The 14,806-nt window shown below is 54.2% G+C and overlaps 1 gene segment (V, D, J or C); it reads right to left on the bottom strand.

Annotated features, from left to right (window-relative positions):
- Positions 1–3,679: 3,679 nt before the first annotated feature.
- On the bottom strand, positions 3,680–14,597 carry LOC136114085 (Ig alpha chain C region-like). The segment is given in 5 exon segments: positions 3,680–4,065; positions 5,512–5,829; positions 6,483–6,800; positions 8,320–8,646; positions 14,558–14,597. Coding segments are annotated over 5 exon segments (1,389 nt in total).
- Positions 14,598–14,806: the final 209 nt, after the last annotated feature.

Consider the following 14,806-nt stretch of genomic DNA (forward strand, 5'->3'; position numbering starts at 1 on the left):
TGGTGTTGCGTTGGTCATTGTTGGGTTGAGTTGGTCATCATCGTGTTGGGTTAATCATTGTTGGGCTGGGTTGGTCATCATGGGGTTGGGTTGGCCATTGTTGGCTTGGATTGGTCATCGTCAGGTTGGGTTGGTCATTGTTGGGTTGAGTTGGTCATCGTTGTGTTGGGTTGGTCATCATGGAGTTGGGTTGGTCATCATGGGGTTGGGTTGGTCATCATGGGGTTGGGTTGGTCATCGTTGGGTTGGGTTGGTCATTGCTGGCTTGGGTTGGTCATCATGGGGTTGGGTTGGTCATCGTTGGGTTGGGTTGGTCATTGCTGGCTTGGGTTGGTCATCGCTGGCTTGGGTTGGTCATCGTTGGGTTGGGTTGGTCATTGCTGGCTTGGGTTGGTCATCGTTGTGTTGGGTTGATCATTGTTGGGTTGGGTTGGTCATCATTGGGTTGGGTTGGTCATCGTTACCTTGGGTTGGTCATCGCTGGCTTGGGTTGGTCATTGTTGGCTTGGGTTGGTCATCATGGGTTGGGTTGGTCATCGTTGTGTTGGGTTGGTCATCGCTGGCTTGGGTTGGTCATCATGGGGTTGGGTTGGTCATTGTTGGGTTGGGTTGGTCATCATGGGGTTGGGTTGGTCATTGTTGGGTTGAGTTGGTCATTGTTGGCTTGGGTTGGTCATCATGGAGTTAGGTTGGTCATCACGGGGTTAGATTGGTCATCGTCGGGTTGGGTTGGTCATCGTTGTGTTGGATTGATCATTGTTGGGTTGGGTTGGTCATCATGGGTTGGGTTGGTCATCATGGGGTTGGGTTGGTCATCGTTGGCTTGGGTTGGTCATCGTCGGGTTGGGTTGGTCATTGTTGGGTTGAGTTGGTCATCATGGGTTGGGTTGGTCATCGTTGCCTTGGGTTGGTCATCGCTGGCTTGGGTTGGTCATTGTTGGCTTGGATTGGTCATCATGGGTTGGGTTGGTCATCGTTGGCTTGGGTTGGTCATCGTTGGGTTGGGTTGGTCATTGTTGGCTTGGGTTGGTCATCGTTGGCTTGGGTTGGTCATCGCTGGCTTGGGTTGGTCATCGCTGGCTTGGGTTGGTCATTGTTGGCTTGGGTCGGTCATCGCTGGCTTGGGTTGGTCATCGTTGGGTTGAGTTGGTCATCATTGGCTTGGGTTGGTCATCATCGTTTCACGTTGGTCATGGTTGGGTTGAGTTGGTCATCATTGGCTTGGGTTGGTCATTGTTGGCTTAGGTTGGTCATCACTGGCTTGGGTTGGTCATCGTTGGGTTGAGTTGGTCATCATTGGCTTGGGTTGGTCATCGTCGTTTCACGTTGGTCATGGTTGGGTTGGGTTTACCATTACTGGATTGACCATCCTTGGGTTGGGTTGCCCATCATTGGGTTAAGTTGTCCATCGTGTCCTAACAACCCCTTCCCCCCTCCCCCAACAGGCAAAACAACCCCCAAAACCCCCTCCCCCACTCCCTGCTGGCGCCTCCACCCACACCACCAGAAAACACACCAAAAAAACCCCCAAAACACAAAAAAGGGGTGAAACCCCCCCAAAAAGGAGCTCAACACCCCATTTGTCCCCCAATTCCCCGTCTCCGAGGTCCGACAGGGACAAATCGCCCATAAAACACCTGTTTCTTTCCTTTTCGCCCCGTTCTTCTCGCACAGGAGAAGCCGCCGAGCGTTTTGGGGTGAAAAACAGCTATTTTAGGAGTGGTTGATGACTCAGAGGGAGAAACACGGCGTGAAAAACAGGAAACACCTGCTCCCCCCCCAAAAAACCATCCAGACAATGCCGGGGGAGCTCGAGAGCAACTTTGGGGGGAAACGGCACCGGCGTCTGCGCAAAAATGACTCATTTAGCCCCAAAAAAACCCTGAGAAAGGAGAAATGAAACTATTTGATACAGTAAACAGAGTTTGATGAGTGTTGTTCGGGGCCAAAAGGGGCAATTTTGGGGCCTCCGGCACGGAGATGCGGCGGAGAAGTAAAGGCGGGGGGTAGAAATGGGGAGGAATTGGGTGTTTTGGAGTTTGATGGATTCGGGGTGATTTATAGATTAAAAATGGGTTTATTTTGGGGGAAATTGGTGGGGTTTTTGGAGAATTAGGAGTGATTTCCTAATAGAAAATGGGTTGATTTTGGTGAAAAACGGGGCAATTTCTATCGAAAACTCAATGTTTTTCCACCCGATGGATCCTTGGGTCTTCAAGAATGGCTTGAAATGGAGGGGATGACCCAAAGTTGGCGTCACAGGACCTGGGGGAAGACGCTATGAGTTAATTAAGCGTTAATTAACCACCAAGGAGCCCCCCACGGGGTGGGTACCTTGAAGAGGGTGACGCCGGTGCTGTAGAAGAGGCTGAGGAGGAAGAGGATGATGAAGGTCACGGCCATCCAGAGGTCGGTGGTGTCTTCCTCCCCTTGGTTTGGGGACTCGTCGCCCAGGACCACCAGGACACGGGCGGGCGACACTGGGGACAAAAAGTAGATCAACAAGACCCCTTTTTCCCCACTTTTCCACCCAATTCTCCAGCGAAACCTTCCCCGGAAAAGGTGCCACGAGGATTTTTGCCGCACGCCCCAAAAAACCCCCATTTTCCCCCATTTTCCCACCCTTTCTTGCCACCTGCGAGCAAAGGGACTGGGAGGCTTTAAGCTCACCCGTTTTTACCCATTTTCACCCCTTTTCTACCCAAATCTTGGCTGAAAACAAAGGAGTCACGACCCTTTTTGAGAAGCGCACCCAAAAAGTCACATTTTTGCCCGTTTTCCACCCAATTATTCACCAAAACCTCCTGGGATTAAAAGACCTGAGAGGATTTTTGCTTCAAGCAGTAAAACCACCAATTTTTGCCCGTTTTCAACACTTTTTCCACCCAGCTCCTCTTAAACACCCCAAAACCTCCCCGTTAGTTGAGCTCGGTTGATATTTTAGGGTGAAAAACCCCGATTTAGGGCAAATTTCTCTCTTTGGGAGTAAAGCAGCCGATGAGGCCTACACAAGAATTGGGATTTTGGGGTCAAAATATGACTTTGGGGGTTGCTTTCATGTTTTTATCTTATCCAAGTGCCTAATTACAACCCCCACATGTCCCTCGCCCCTCCCCACTTAATTAACCACACCCTTAATTGCAATTAAGGAAAGGGGTGGGGTTTGTTTGAGTGGTAGCAGATGAGGCCTACCCAGGAGTTGGGCCTTTTGCTTAAAACATGAGGTTTGGGGGGGTTGTTTTTTGCACTTTTTCTTTATTTTAATGCAGAATTAGAGCTCCCACGCATCCCTCACTTCATTAATCCCCCCTTTAATTACAATTAAAGCGGGTGGGGGGGTTTATTTGAGGGCCAGGGCCTTGTGTGGTAGATGAGGCCTACCCAGCCTCTCAGCCCTTTGCTCCAAGCGCGCGCTTTGGGGAGGTTTTGTTGCATTTATTTTTAAATTTAAATCCCAAAATGCACCCCCCTCCATGTCTCTCACCCATCCCCACCTAATTAACCCCACCGCTAATCACAATTAAGCCAAGGGGCGGGGTTTATTTGGACGGCGGCGGATGCGGCCTACCCAAGCGTCGGGCCTTTTGCTCAAAATACGACTTTTTCAGGGCGGGTTTTTTTGGTATTTTTCTTTATTTCAATGCAGAATCACAACCCCCCCGTGCCCCCCACGTGGCGCTCAATAGCAGGTGTCATCGGCACCGGCCAAAACCACCGAGACGTTGACGGCGGTGGGTTTACCCGAGCTCTTGTCCACGCTCTTCTGGATGAAGTTCATGGGGATCCCATCATGGCCGACGACGCAGGAGAAGGTGTCGCCGCGTTGCCATTGGCTGACCGGCACCTCCAAGAGGCTGTAGGTGTTGTAGGTGTCTCCCTGCTTTTGGGGTTCAAAGGTGGAGACGCTTTCAGGTGCCACCGGGACGTCGCCGTGGGTCCAGGTCACCAAGATGGCTGCCGGTTGGAACCCGGACGCCAGGCAGGTCAAGGTCACCGATTCTTGCCGGGCCAGCTCCTCGGCCGATGGCGGGAACACGTGCACGGACGGGGCCTTCACGGCGACGTCTGGGGACGGGGGGAGAGGTCAGCGGTCGGCTGGTTGTTCTGCCCGCTAAGCTAGGCCTTCCCCGCTAAGCTAGGCCTTTCCCGGTAAGCTAGGCCTTCCCCAGTAAGCTAGGCCTTCCCCAGTAAGATAGGCCTTCCCCAGTAAGCTAGGCCTTCCCCAGTAAGCTAGGCCTTCCCCAGTAAGATAGGCCTTCCAAGTAATCTAGGCCTTCCCCCGTAAGCTAGGACTTCCCCGGTAAGTTAGGCCTTCCCCAGTAAACTAGGCCTTTCCCAGTAAGTTAGGCCTTTCCCAGTAAGCTAGGCCTTTCCCAGTAAGATAGGCCTTCCAAGTAATCTAGGCCTTCCCCCGTAAGCTAGGACTTCCCCGGTAAGCTAGGCCTTCCCCAGTAAACTAGGCCTTTCCCAGTAAGTTAGGCCTTTCCCAGTAAGCTAGGCCTTTCCCAGTAAGCTAGGCCTTCCAAGTAAGCTAGGCCTTCCCCCGTAAGCTAGGACTTCCCCAGTAAGCTAGGCCTTCCCCAGTAAACTAGGCCTTCCCCGGTAAGTTAGGCCTTCCCCGCTAAGCTAGGCCTTTCCCAGTAAGATAGGCCTTCCAAGTAAGCTAGGCCTTCCCCAGTAAGCTAGGCCTTCCCTGGTAAGATAGGCCTTCTCCAGTAAGCTAAGCTAGGCCTTCCCTGGTAAGCTAGGCCTTCCCCAGTAAGCTAGGTCTATCCCAGTAAACTAGGCCTATCCCAGTAAGCTAGGCCTTCCCCGGTAAGCTAGGCCTTTCCTGGTAAGCTAGGCCTATCCCGGTAAGCTAGGCCTTCCCCAGTAAGATAGGCCTTCCAAGTAATCTAGGCCTTCCCCGGTAAGCTAGGCCTTTCCCCAGTAAGCTAGGCCTTTCCCAGTAAACTAGGCCTTCCAAGTAAGATAGCCCTTTCCCCAGTAAGCTAGGCCTTCCCCGGTAAGCTAGGCCTTTCCCCAGTAAGCTAGGCCTATCCCCAGTAAGCTAGGCCTTTCCCAGCTAAGCTAGGCCTTTCCCAGTAAGCTAGGCCTATCCCAGTAAGCTAGGCCTTTCCCAGTAAGCTAGGCCTTCCCCAGTAAGCTAGGCCTTCCAAGTAAGATAGGCCTATCCCAGTAAGCTGGGCCTTCCCCGGTAAGCTGGGCCTTCCCCGGTAAGCTAGGCCTTTCCCAGTAAGCTAGGCCTTCCCAGTAGGCCGGTGTCATCCAATAGGATCTCCTAGTTGACCTTCCCAGTAGACCACGCCCTTCCAGGTGACCTCTCCAGTAGGCCACGCCCTCCTAGTAGACCAGTAGACCCTCCCAGTTGGCCACGCCCTTCCAGTAGGCCTCCCTCCCCCAGTAACCCTTCCTGGCAGCCGCCATCTTGGATCTCCAGCCCACCCCCCTCCCCACAGGTGGCGCTACTGGGAGTAGGCGGGGCTTAGCGGGGCCGGGAGCGGGATGTACCGAGGTCTTTCTTGACGAACTTGGTGACGTTGTCGCCGAGGTCGGGGTCGGAGACGTCACAGGTGAACTTCTCGCCCGAGTTCCACTCCTCGGCGCAGATCTTCAGGACGCTGGTGAGGCGGTAAAGCCCATTGGTCAATTGCTCGGTGGGCAATGACGTCACGTCGAGGGCGTCACCCTGGTCCCGCCTCCAGGTGAACTTGACCTCATCGGGCGACTTGACGTTGGTGGCCACGCAGGTGACGCTGGCGTTGCCGGTGATGTAAAGGTCCTCCAGGGCCGGGGGGAAGAGCGTCACCTCCACGGTGGGTTTGGGACCTGGGGGCGGGGCCACGGACACCATGATGGGCGTGGGGCGTGGGTGGTGGGACCCCGGAAGGCACGTCCCAGCAGGAGGTGGTTGGGGTAGCGGGCGCCAAAATGGATGACGGCTCAAGTGGCTCAACCGACCAACCAACCATCTTCTCAACTGACCAACCAACCATCTTCTCAACTGACCAATTAACCAAATGTCTTCTCAACCATCTTCTCAAGCATCTTCTCAACCATCTTCTCAATCATCTTCTCAACCAACCAACCAACCAACCAACCAACCAACCAACCAACCAACCAACCAACCAACCAACCAACCAACCAACCGTCTTCTCTACCATCTTCTCCACCATCTTCTCAACCAACCAACCAACCGGCCAACCAACCAACCATCTTCTCAACCAACCAACTTTTCAACCATCTTCTCAACCAACCAACCAACCAACCAACCAACCATCTTCCCAACCAACCAAACGACCAATCAACCGTCTTCTCCACCAATCAACCACCTTCTCCACCAACCAACCATCTTCTCCACCAACCAACCATCTTCTTCACCATCCAACCATCTTCTCTTCTCAACCAACCACATGAAGATCCAACATCTCTATGGAGTCAACCACCCAAGTATCTCCTCAACCACCCAACCGCCTCCTCACCTGAGCAGAAGGTGCTGATGTTGAGGACCTGGGGTGTCTCCAGGTCTGGGTTGGTCACCCTGCAGGAGAACTCGGCACCCAGGTCCCAGCTCTGCCGGCTGACGTTCACCTGGCTGCTGTAGGAGTCACCGCAGGTTGTCACCTGCTGGGGGAGGTTCACCAGCTCATGGTTGACCAACCATTGGACTTCGGTGGAGCTGGCGCTGGAACCTTCCAGGAGACACAGGAGGAGGATAACCTGCTCGGCCTGGTAGGTGTTGGGGTCGGCCAGGAGCTTGGTCACCAGGCTGGGCGATGAGTCGGTACAGACTTCATCACCTAGGAGGTCACCAAGATGTCACGTAAGACCAGGCCTAAGAGAAACCCACCTTAGATGTCCACTAAGACCTCAAACGAAGTTAGAATCAAGGCTAGGAATGAGGTTTAGAGGAAAGAACCCATCTTAGATATCCACCAAGACCTCAGCCAAGGTTAGGACTAGCTCTAGAACCAAGACCAGCCCATCTTAGGTGTCCACCAAGACCTCCAACAAGGTTAGAACCAAGTCTAAGACCAAGGCCAACCCATCTTAGGTGTCCAGCAAGATGTCATAGAAGGTTGGGGTCAAGTCTAGGACCAAGACTTGGAGCAACCAACCCATTCTAGATGTCCACCAAGACCTCAGAAAAGGCTGGGACCAAGACCAACCCCTCTTAGGTGTCCACCAAGACCTCACCTAAGACTAGGACCAACTGAAACCCATCTTAGGTGTCCACCATGACCTCAGTCAAGGCTGAGAGCAAGTCTAGGACCAAGACCAACCCATCCTAGCTGTCCCCAAAGCCCTTGTACAAGGCTGGGCCCAACTCCAACCCCTCCTAGATGTCCCCCAAGCCCTTGTACAAGGCTGGGCCCAACTCCAGCCCCTCCTAGATGTCCCCTAAGCCCTTGTACAAGGCTGGGCCCAACTCCAACCCCTCCTAGATGTCCCTCAAGCCCTTGTACAAGGCTGGGCCCAACTCCAGCCCCTCCTAGATGTCCCCTAAGCCCTTGTACAAGGCTGGGCCCAACTCCAACCCCTCCTAGATGTCCCCTAAGCCCTTGTACAAGGCTGGGCCCAACTCCAACCCCTCCTAGATGTCCTCTAAGCCCTTGTACAAGGCTGGGCCCAACTCCAACCCCTCCTAGATGTCCCCTAAGCCCTTGTACAAGGCTGGGCCCAACTCCAACCCCTCCTAGATGTCCCCTAAGCCCTTGTACAAGGCTGGGCCCAACTCCAACCCCTCCTAGATGTCCCCTAAGCCCTTGTACAAGGCTGGGCCCAACTCCAACCCCTCCTAGATGTCCCCTAAGCCCTTGTACAAGGCTGGGCCCAACTCCAACCCCTCCTAGATGTCCCCTAAGCCCTTGTACAAGGCTGGGCCCAACTCCAACCCCTCCTAGATGTCTCCTAAGCCCTTGTACAAGGCTGGGCCCAACTCCAACCCCTCCTAGGTGTCCCCTAAGCCCTTGTACAAGGCTGGGCCCAACTCCAACCCCTCCTAGATGTCTCCTAAGCCCTTGTACAAGGCTGGGCCCAACTCCAACCCCTCCTAGATGTCCCCTAAGCCCTTGTACAAGGCTGGGCCCAACTCCAACCCCTCCTAGATGTCCCCTAAGCCCTTGTACAAGGCTGGGCCCAACTCCAACCCCTCCTAGATGTCTCCTAAGCCCTTGTACAAGGCTGGGCCCAACTCCAACCCCTCCTAGGTGTCCCCTAAGCCCTTGTACAAGGCTGGGCCCAACTCCAACCCCTCCTAGATGTCCCCCAAGCCTGAAGCAGAGTCTAGACCCAGCCTAACCCACCCCCCCAACTTACCTGAGATCTCATGGGTGACGGGGGTCAAGTACCCATAATCCACCTGGCACTGGAAGGTGGCGCCATTCAGGTCACTCTTTTGCACGGTGACGAGGCTGCTGATGCTGTAGGAGGCGCTGTTGGTTCCCGAGGTGACGGGGAAGGTGAGGTTTTTGCCATCTAGAGACTCCCAAATGACGGCCCCGGGCTGGGGGAAGAAGTCGAGGGCGGCGCAGCCGAAGGTGACGCTGGTGACATCGGGGTCGCAGGGACAGGGCAGGAGCGAGAAGACGGTGGGTGCCTGAGCGGGGTCTGTGGAGACAGAACGGCGGCCATCTTGGGCGTGGCCTCAGAGGAGGAACCCCACCAAAAAAACAGGAAGTGTTTCCCCCCCTTCCCCCCCGCGTGAGAATTTCCTGTAAACCCGGGTTCTCACCCCAAAAATGGGGCCCCGCTCCCCACTGATGACGTGAAGGGGGTCACATGACCTTGGTCTATGGGGTCAGTCGTCCTCCCAGTCTTTCCCTTGTCTCAACCTGCGGTGCTGGTGAGTCGCTCTGCTCAACCAGGGCTTAAGCTTGACTTTAGGCTCAGGCTTAGGCTTAGGCTTGGGCTTAAACTCCCACCAGCTTTTGGTGTAACTTGGGCTTGGGGGGGGCTAGCAGGGGGGTGAGGTGGGACGAATTATCTGCTCAACCACGGCTTAAGCTTGGCTTTAGGCTCAGGCTTAGGCTTAGGCTTGGGCTTAAACCCCCACCAGCTTTTGGTGTAACTTGGGCTTGGGAGGGGGTTAACAGGGGGGTGGGGTGGGGCAAACGGTCTGCTAAACCAGGGCTTAAGCTTGGCTTTAGGCTTGGCTTTAGGCTTGGCTTTGGGCTTGGGCTTACTCCCACCCTTCAGCTTTTGGGGTCACCTCAGCTTTAATTGGGGATTGGTTGGGGAGTGGGGGTGCTGTGGGGGGTGCTGCACCCAGTGGCAGCCTAAGGGCTTAATCCTGGCTTTAAGCTGGGCTTGACTAGGAAAAATGAAGCAGAAGCGTGAGGGTTGGGAGTGAAGCTTAAAGCTGGGATTTGCTGGAGGCTAAACCTGAGCTTGGCTCCCACAGTTCTAGGTCTCACCTAGAGATTAAGGCTGAGCTTGACTAGCAAAGCTCAAAGCTGAGTTTTCTTAGACAATCTCTAAACTGGGCTTTGCTGGGGGCTATTGAAGCTGAGCATAGTTTGGACAGCTCTAAGCTGGGCTTTGCTAGATAATATCAAAGCTGAGCTTTGCTGAGATGGCTCTAAGAGTTTTTCTGGATGACATCAAAGCTGAGCTTTGCTAGAGCAGCTCTAAGCTGGACTCAGCTCAATAATATTAAAGCTGCGCATTGCTAGGATGGCTCTAGGCTGAGCTTTGCCAAATAATATCCAGGGTGAGTGTTGCTAGAGCAGATCTAAGCTGGGCTTTGTGAGATAATATTAAAGCTGATCCTATTGGGATGGCTCTAGGCCAGACTTTATTGGGAAATAGCAAAGCTGAGCTTTGCTATTGCAGCTCTAAGCTGGGTTTAGCTAGATAATATCAAATCACAGCATTATTAAGATGGCTCTAGGCCAGGCTTTGCTAGATACTATTACAGCTGAGCTTTGCTGGGACAGCTCTAAGCTCAGCTTTGATCACTGAGATAGCTCTAAGCTGAGCTTTGCTGAATAATATCCAGGCTGAGCATTGTTAGAGCAGCTCTAAGCTAGGCTTTGCTAGATAATATTAAAGCTGAGCCTATTGGGATGGCTCTGGGCCAGGCTTTGCTAGATAATAGCAAAGCTGAGCTTTGCTGGGATGGCTCTAGACCAAGCTTTGCTAGATAATAGCAAAGCTGAGCTATGCTGGGATGGCTCTAGGCTGGGCTTTGCTAGATAATAGCAAAGCTGAGCCTTGCTGGGATGGCTCTAAGCTGGGCTTTGCTAGATAATAGCAAAGCTGAGCCTTGCTGGGATGGCTCTAAGCTGGGCTTTGCTAGATAATAGCAAGCTGAGCTTTGCTGGGGTGGCTCTAGGCTGGGCTTTGCTAGATAATAGCAAAGCTGAGCTTCGCTGGGGTGGCTCTAGGCCGGGCTTTGCTAGATAATGCAAAGCTGAGCTTTGCTGGGATGGCTCTAGGCTGGGCTTTGCTAGGTAATATCAAAGCTGAGCTTTGCTGGGATGGCTCTAGGCTGGGCTTTGCTAGATAATAGTAAAGCTGAGCTTTGCTGGGGTGGCTCTAGGATGGGCTTTGCTAGATAATAGTAAAGCTGAGCTTTGCTGGGGTGGCTCTAGGCTGGGCTTTGCTAGATAATATCAAAGCTGAGCTTCGCTGGGGTGGCTCTGGACCCGTCTTTGCTAGATAATAGGAAAGCTGAGCTTTGCTGGGATGGCTCTGGACCCGTCTTTGCTAGATAATAGGAAAGCTGAGCTTTGCTGGGATGGCTCTGAACTGAGCTTTGCTAGATAATAGCAAAGCTGAGCTTTGCTGGGGTTGCTCTAGGCCGGGCTTTGCTAAATAACAGCAAAGCTGAGCTTTGCTGGGGTGGCTCTGGACCTGGCTTTGCTAGATAATACAAAGCTGAGCTTCGCTGGGATGGCTCTAGGCTGGGCTTTGCTAGATAATAGTAAAGCTGAGCTTTGCTGGGATGGCTCTAGGCTGGGCTTTGCTAGATAATAGTAAAGCTGAGCTTTGCTGGGGTGGCTCTAGGCTGGGCTTTGCTAGATAATAGTAAAGCTGAGCTTTGCTGGGGTGGCTCTAGGCTGGGCTTTGCTAGATAATATCAAAGCTGAGCTTCGCTGGGGTGGCTCTGCACCCGTCTTTGCTAGATAATAGGAAAGCTGAGCTTTGCTGGGATGACTCTGGACCTGGCTTTGCTAGATAATAGCAAGCTGAGCTTTGCTGGGATGGCTCTAGGCCGGGCTTTGCTAGATAATATCAAAGCTGAGCTTTGCTGGGATGGCTTTAGGTTGGGCTTTGCTAGATAATGCAAAGCTGAGCCTTGCTGGGATGGCTCTAGGCTGGGCTTTGCTAGATAATAGTAAAGCTGAGCTTCGCTGGGATGGCTCTAGGCTGGGCTTTGCTAGATAATAGCAAAGCTGAGCTTCGCTGGGATGGCTCTAGGCTGGGCTTTGCTAGATAATATCAAAGCTGAGCTTTGCTGGGATGGCTTTAGGTTGGGCTTTGCTAGATAATGCAAAGCTGAGCCTTGCTGGGGTGGCTCTAGGCTGGGCTTTACTGGAAAACACCAAAGCTGAGCATTATTAGGACAGCTCTAAGCTGAGCTTTGCTAGATAATAACAAGGGTGGGCATGGCTGGGTTGGGTCCCCTTTTCTGCGAGGCTGGGGGGGTCCCAAGGCTGCCTGGGGGATTTGGGGACCCCTGGGTGCTCCTGGGGTGCAAACAAGGGTTTTGGGGTGTCCCTGGGTGCCATTAAGTTGCCCTTGGGGTGCCCAGGGGGGGTTTGGGGTGCTCTTGGGGTTTAGGGGTCCCCTTGGGTTCCATTAGGGTGCTCATGGGATTTTTGGGTGCCTGGGGGGGGGGTTGGGGTGCACATGGGTTCCCTTAGGGTTCCCTTGGGGTTTTGGGGTGCTCATGGGACCCTTGGAGTGCCCAGGTAGGTTTTGGGGTGCTCATGGGTGCCCTCAGGGTTTTGGGGATGCCCCATGGGTTTTGGGGGCCCTCATGGGATGCACAGAGGGGTTTTGGGGTGTCCTTGGGTGCCATTAGGGTGCCCTTGTGATTTTTGGGTGCCCTTGGGGTGCGCAGGTAAGTTTTGGGGTACACATGGCTGCTAGTAGGGTGCTCTTGGGGTGCCCATGGGTGCCATTAGGGTGCCCAGCGGGGTGTTGGGGTGCTCATGGGACCCTTGGGGTGCCCAGTGGGGTTTTGGGGTGCTCATGGGACCCTTGGAGTGCCCAGGTAGGTTTTGGGGTGCTCATGGGTGCCCATGGGTGCCGCTGGGATTTTGGGGTGCACATGGGGTGTTCTTAGGGTGCTCATGGGTGCCCTTGGGGTGCAGAGCAGGACTTTGGGGTCCCCTGGGGTTTTGGGGTCCCCGGGTGCTCTTGGGTGCCCAGGGGAAATTCTGGAGCTCCCCTGGGTTCCTTGGGGTGCCCATGGGTGCACTTGGGTGCCCCATTCCCCCCCAAATATTGGGTGCTCCCCCCCAAAAAATGGCTCCAAAATCGGGTGCTACCCCCCCAAAAAATGTGTGTTTGCTCCAATAAATGGGTCTTTTTCTCCCCAAAATGTCATTTGTGTGTCATTTGATGGTCACGCTGGTGGTGGCACCAGGTACGAGGTTGGGGTCACCATGACGAGGGACAACGGCCAAATATGGGGGTACGGGGGGTACTGGGGGTGCTGGTGGTACTGGGGGTACTGGGGGTGAGATGGACCCTGGTCCTGAGCCCCAATGTCCCCAAACTGGGTCCCCAAATGTGCCCCAGTTGCCAGAACAAAATGGCGGGAGGGTCTGGAAATGGGAGGGAAGGGGATCAAGATGGAGGATGGAAAAGGGAGGGAAGGGGATCAAGATGGAGGATGGAAAAGGGAGGGAAGGGGATCAAGATGGAGGATGGAAAATGGAGGGAGGGGGATCAAGATGGAGGATGGAAAATGGAGGGAAGGGAATCAAGATGGAGGATGGAAAAGGGAGGGAAGGGGATCAAGATGGAGGATGGAAAAGGGAGGGAAGGGAATCAAGATGGAGGATGGAAAAGGGAGGGAAGGGGATCAAGATGGAGGATGGAAAAGGGAGGGAAGGGAATCAAGGTGGAGGATGGAAAAGGGAGGGAAGGGGCTCAAGATGGAGGATGGAAAAGGGAGGGAAGGGGATCAAGATGGAGGATGGAAAAGGGAGGGAAAGGGATCAAGATGGAGGATGGAAAAGGGAGGGAAGGGGATCAAGATGGAGGATGGAAAAGGGAGGGAAGGGGATCAAGATGGAGGATGGAAAAGGGAGGGAAGGGGATCAAGATGGAGGATGGAAAAGGGAGGGAAGGGAATCAAGATGGAGGATGGAAAATGGAGGGAAGGGGATCAAGATGGAGGATGGAAAATGGAGGGAAGGGGCTCAAGATGGAGGGAGGAGCTGAGGAGGGAAGAAGGGCCTCAAAATGGAGGGCAGGTCTTGAGATGGAGGGTGCCATGGTGGTGGGAGGGAGTCAAGGTGGGGGATCTCAAGATGGAGGGAGGGTCCCAACATGGAGGAGACCAAGGGCCAGGAATCCATCGGGATCCTCCATCTTGAGACCCTCTCTCCATCTTGGGGCCTTCCCTCCATTTTTGATCCTCCATCTTGAAATGTTTCCGCCATCTTGAGGCTCTCCCTCCATTTCAAGCTCTTCCCTCCATCTTGAGGCCCCTTCCCCTCCATCTTGAGGCCCCTTCCCCTCCATCTTGAGTTCCCTTCCCCTCCATCTTGAGCCCCCTTCCCTTCCATCTTGAGGCCCCTTCTCCTTCATCTTGAGGCCCCTTCCCCTCCATCTCGAGTTCCCTTCCCCTCCATCTTGAGACCTTTCCCCTCCATCTTGAGACCCTTTCCCCTCCATCTTGAGGTCCCTTCCCCTCCATCTTGAGGTCCCTTCCCCTCCATCTTGAGACCTTTTCTCCTCCATCTTGAGGCCCATTCCCCTCCACTTTGAGGCCCCTTCCCTCCATCTTGAGATCCCTTCCCCTCCATCTTGAGTTCCCTGCCCCTCCATCTTGAGGTCCCTTCCCCTCCATCTTGAGATCCCTTCCCCTCCATCTTGAGTTCCCTGCCCCTCCATCTTGAGACCCATTCCCCTCCACCCTGAGGCCCTTTCCCCTCCATCTTGAGGCCCCTTCCCCTCCATCTTGAGGCCCCTTCCCCTCCATCTTGAGTTCCCTTCCCCTCCATCTTGAGACCCTTTCCCCTCCATCTTGAGACCCATTCCCCTCCATCTTGAGACCTTTTCCCCTCCATCTTGAGGCCCTTTCCCCTCCATCTTGAGGCCCTTTCCCCCCCATCTTGATACCCTTCCTCCTCCATCTTGAGGCCCTTCCTCCTCCATCTTGAGGCCCTTTCCCCTCCATCTTGAGGCCTATTCCCCTCCATTTTGAGGCCCCTTCCCCTCCATCTTGAGGCCCCTTCCCCTCCATCTTGAGGCCCATTCCCCTCCATTTTGAGGCCCCTTCCCCTCCATCTTGAGGCCCCTTCCCCTCCATCTTGAGGCCCCTTCCCCTCCATCTTGAGGCCCATTCCCCTCCATCTTGAGACCCCTTCCCCACCATTTTGAGACTCTCTGTCCATTTTGGGAACTCCCTCCATTTTGAGTTGCTCCCTCCATCTTCCGACCCTGTTAATGCACCAAATGTGCTGCTGCTGGTACTGGTGGTACTGGTCCTACTGGTGGTACTGGTGGTGAGATGGACCCTGGTCCTGAGCCCCAACGGCCCCAAACTGGGGACCCAAATGTGCCCCAGTTCCCAGCACAAAATGGCGGGAGGGTCTGGAAAAGGGAGGGAAGGGAATCAAGG

Source organism: Patagioenas fasciata, chromosome 33 (genome assembly GCF_037038585.1).
Source record: "Patagioenas fasciata isolate bPatFas1 chromosome 33, bPatFas1.hap1, whole genome shotgun sequence".
NCBI classification, from domain to species: Eukaryota; Metazoa; Chordata; class Aves; order Columbiformes; family Columbidae; genus Patagioenas; species Patagioenas fasciata.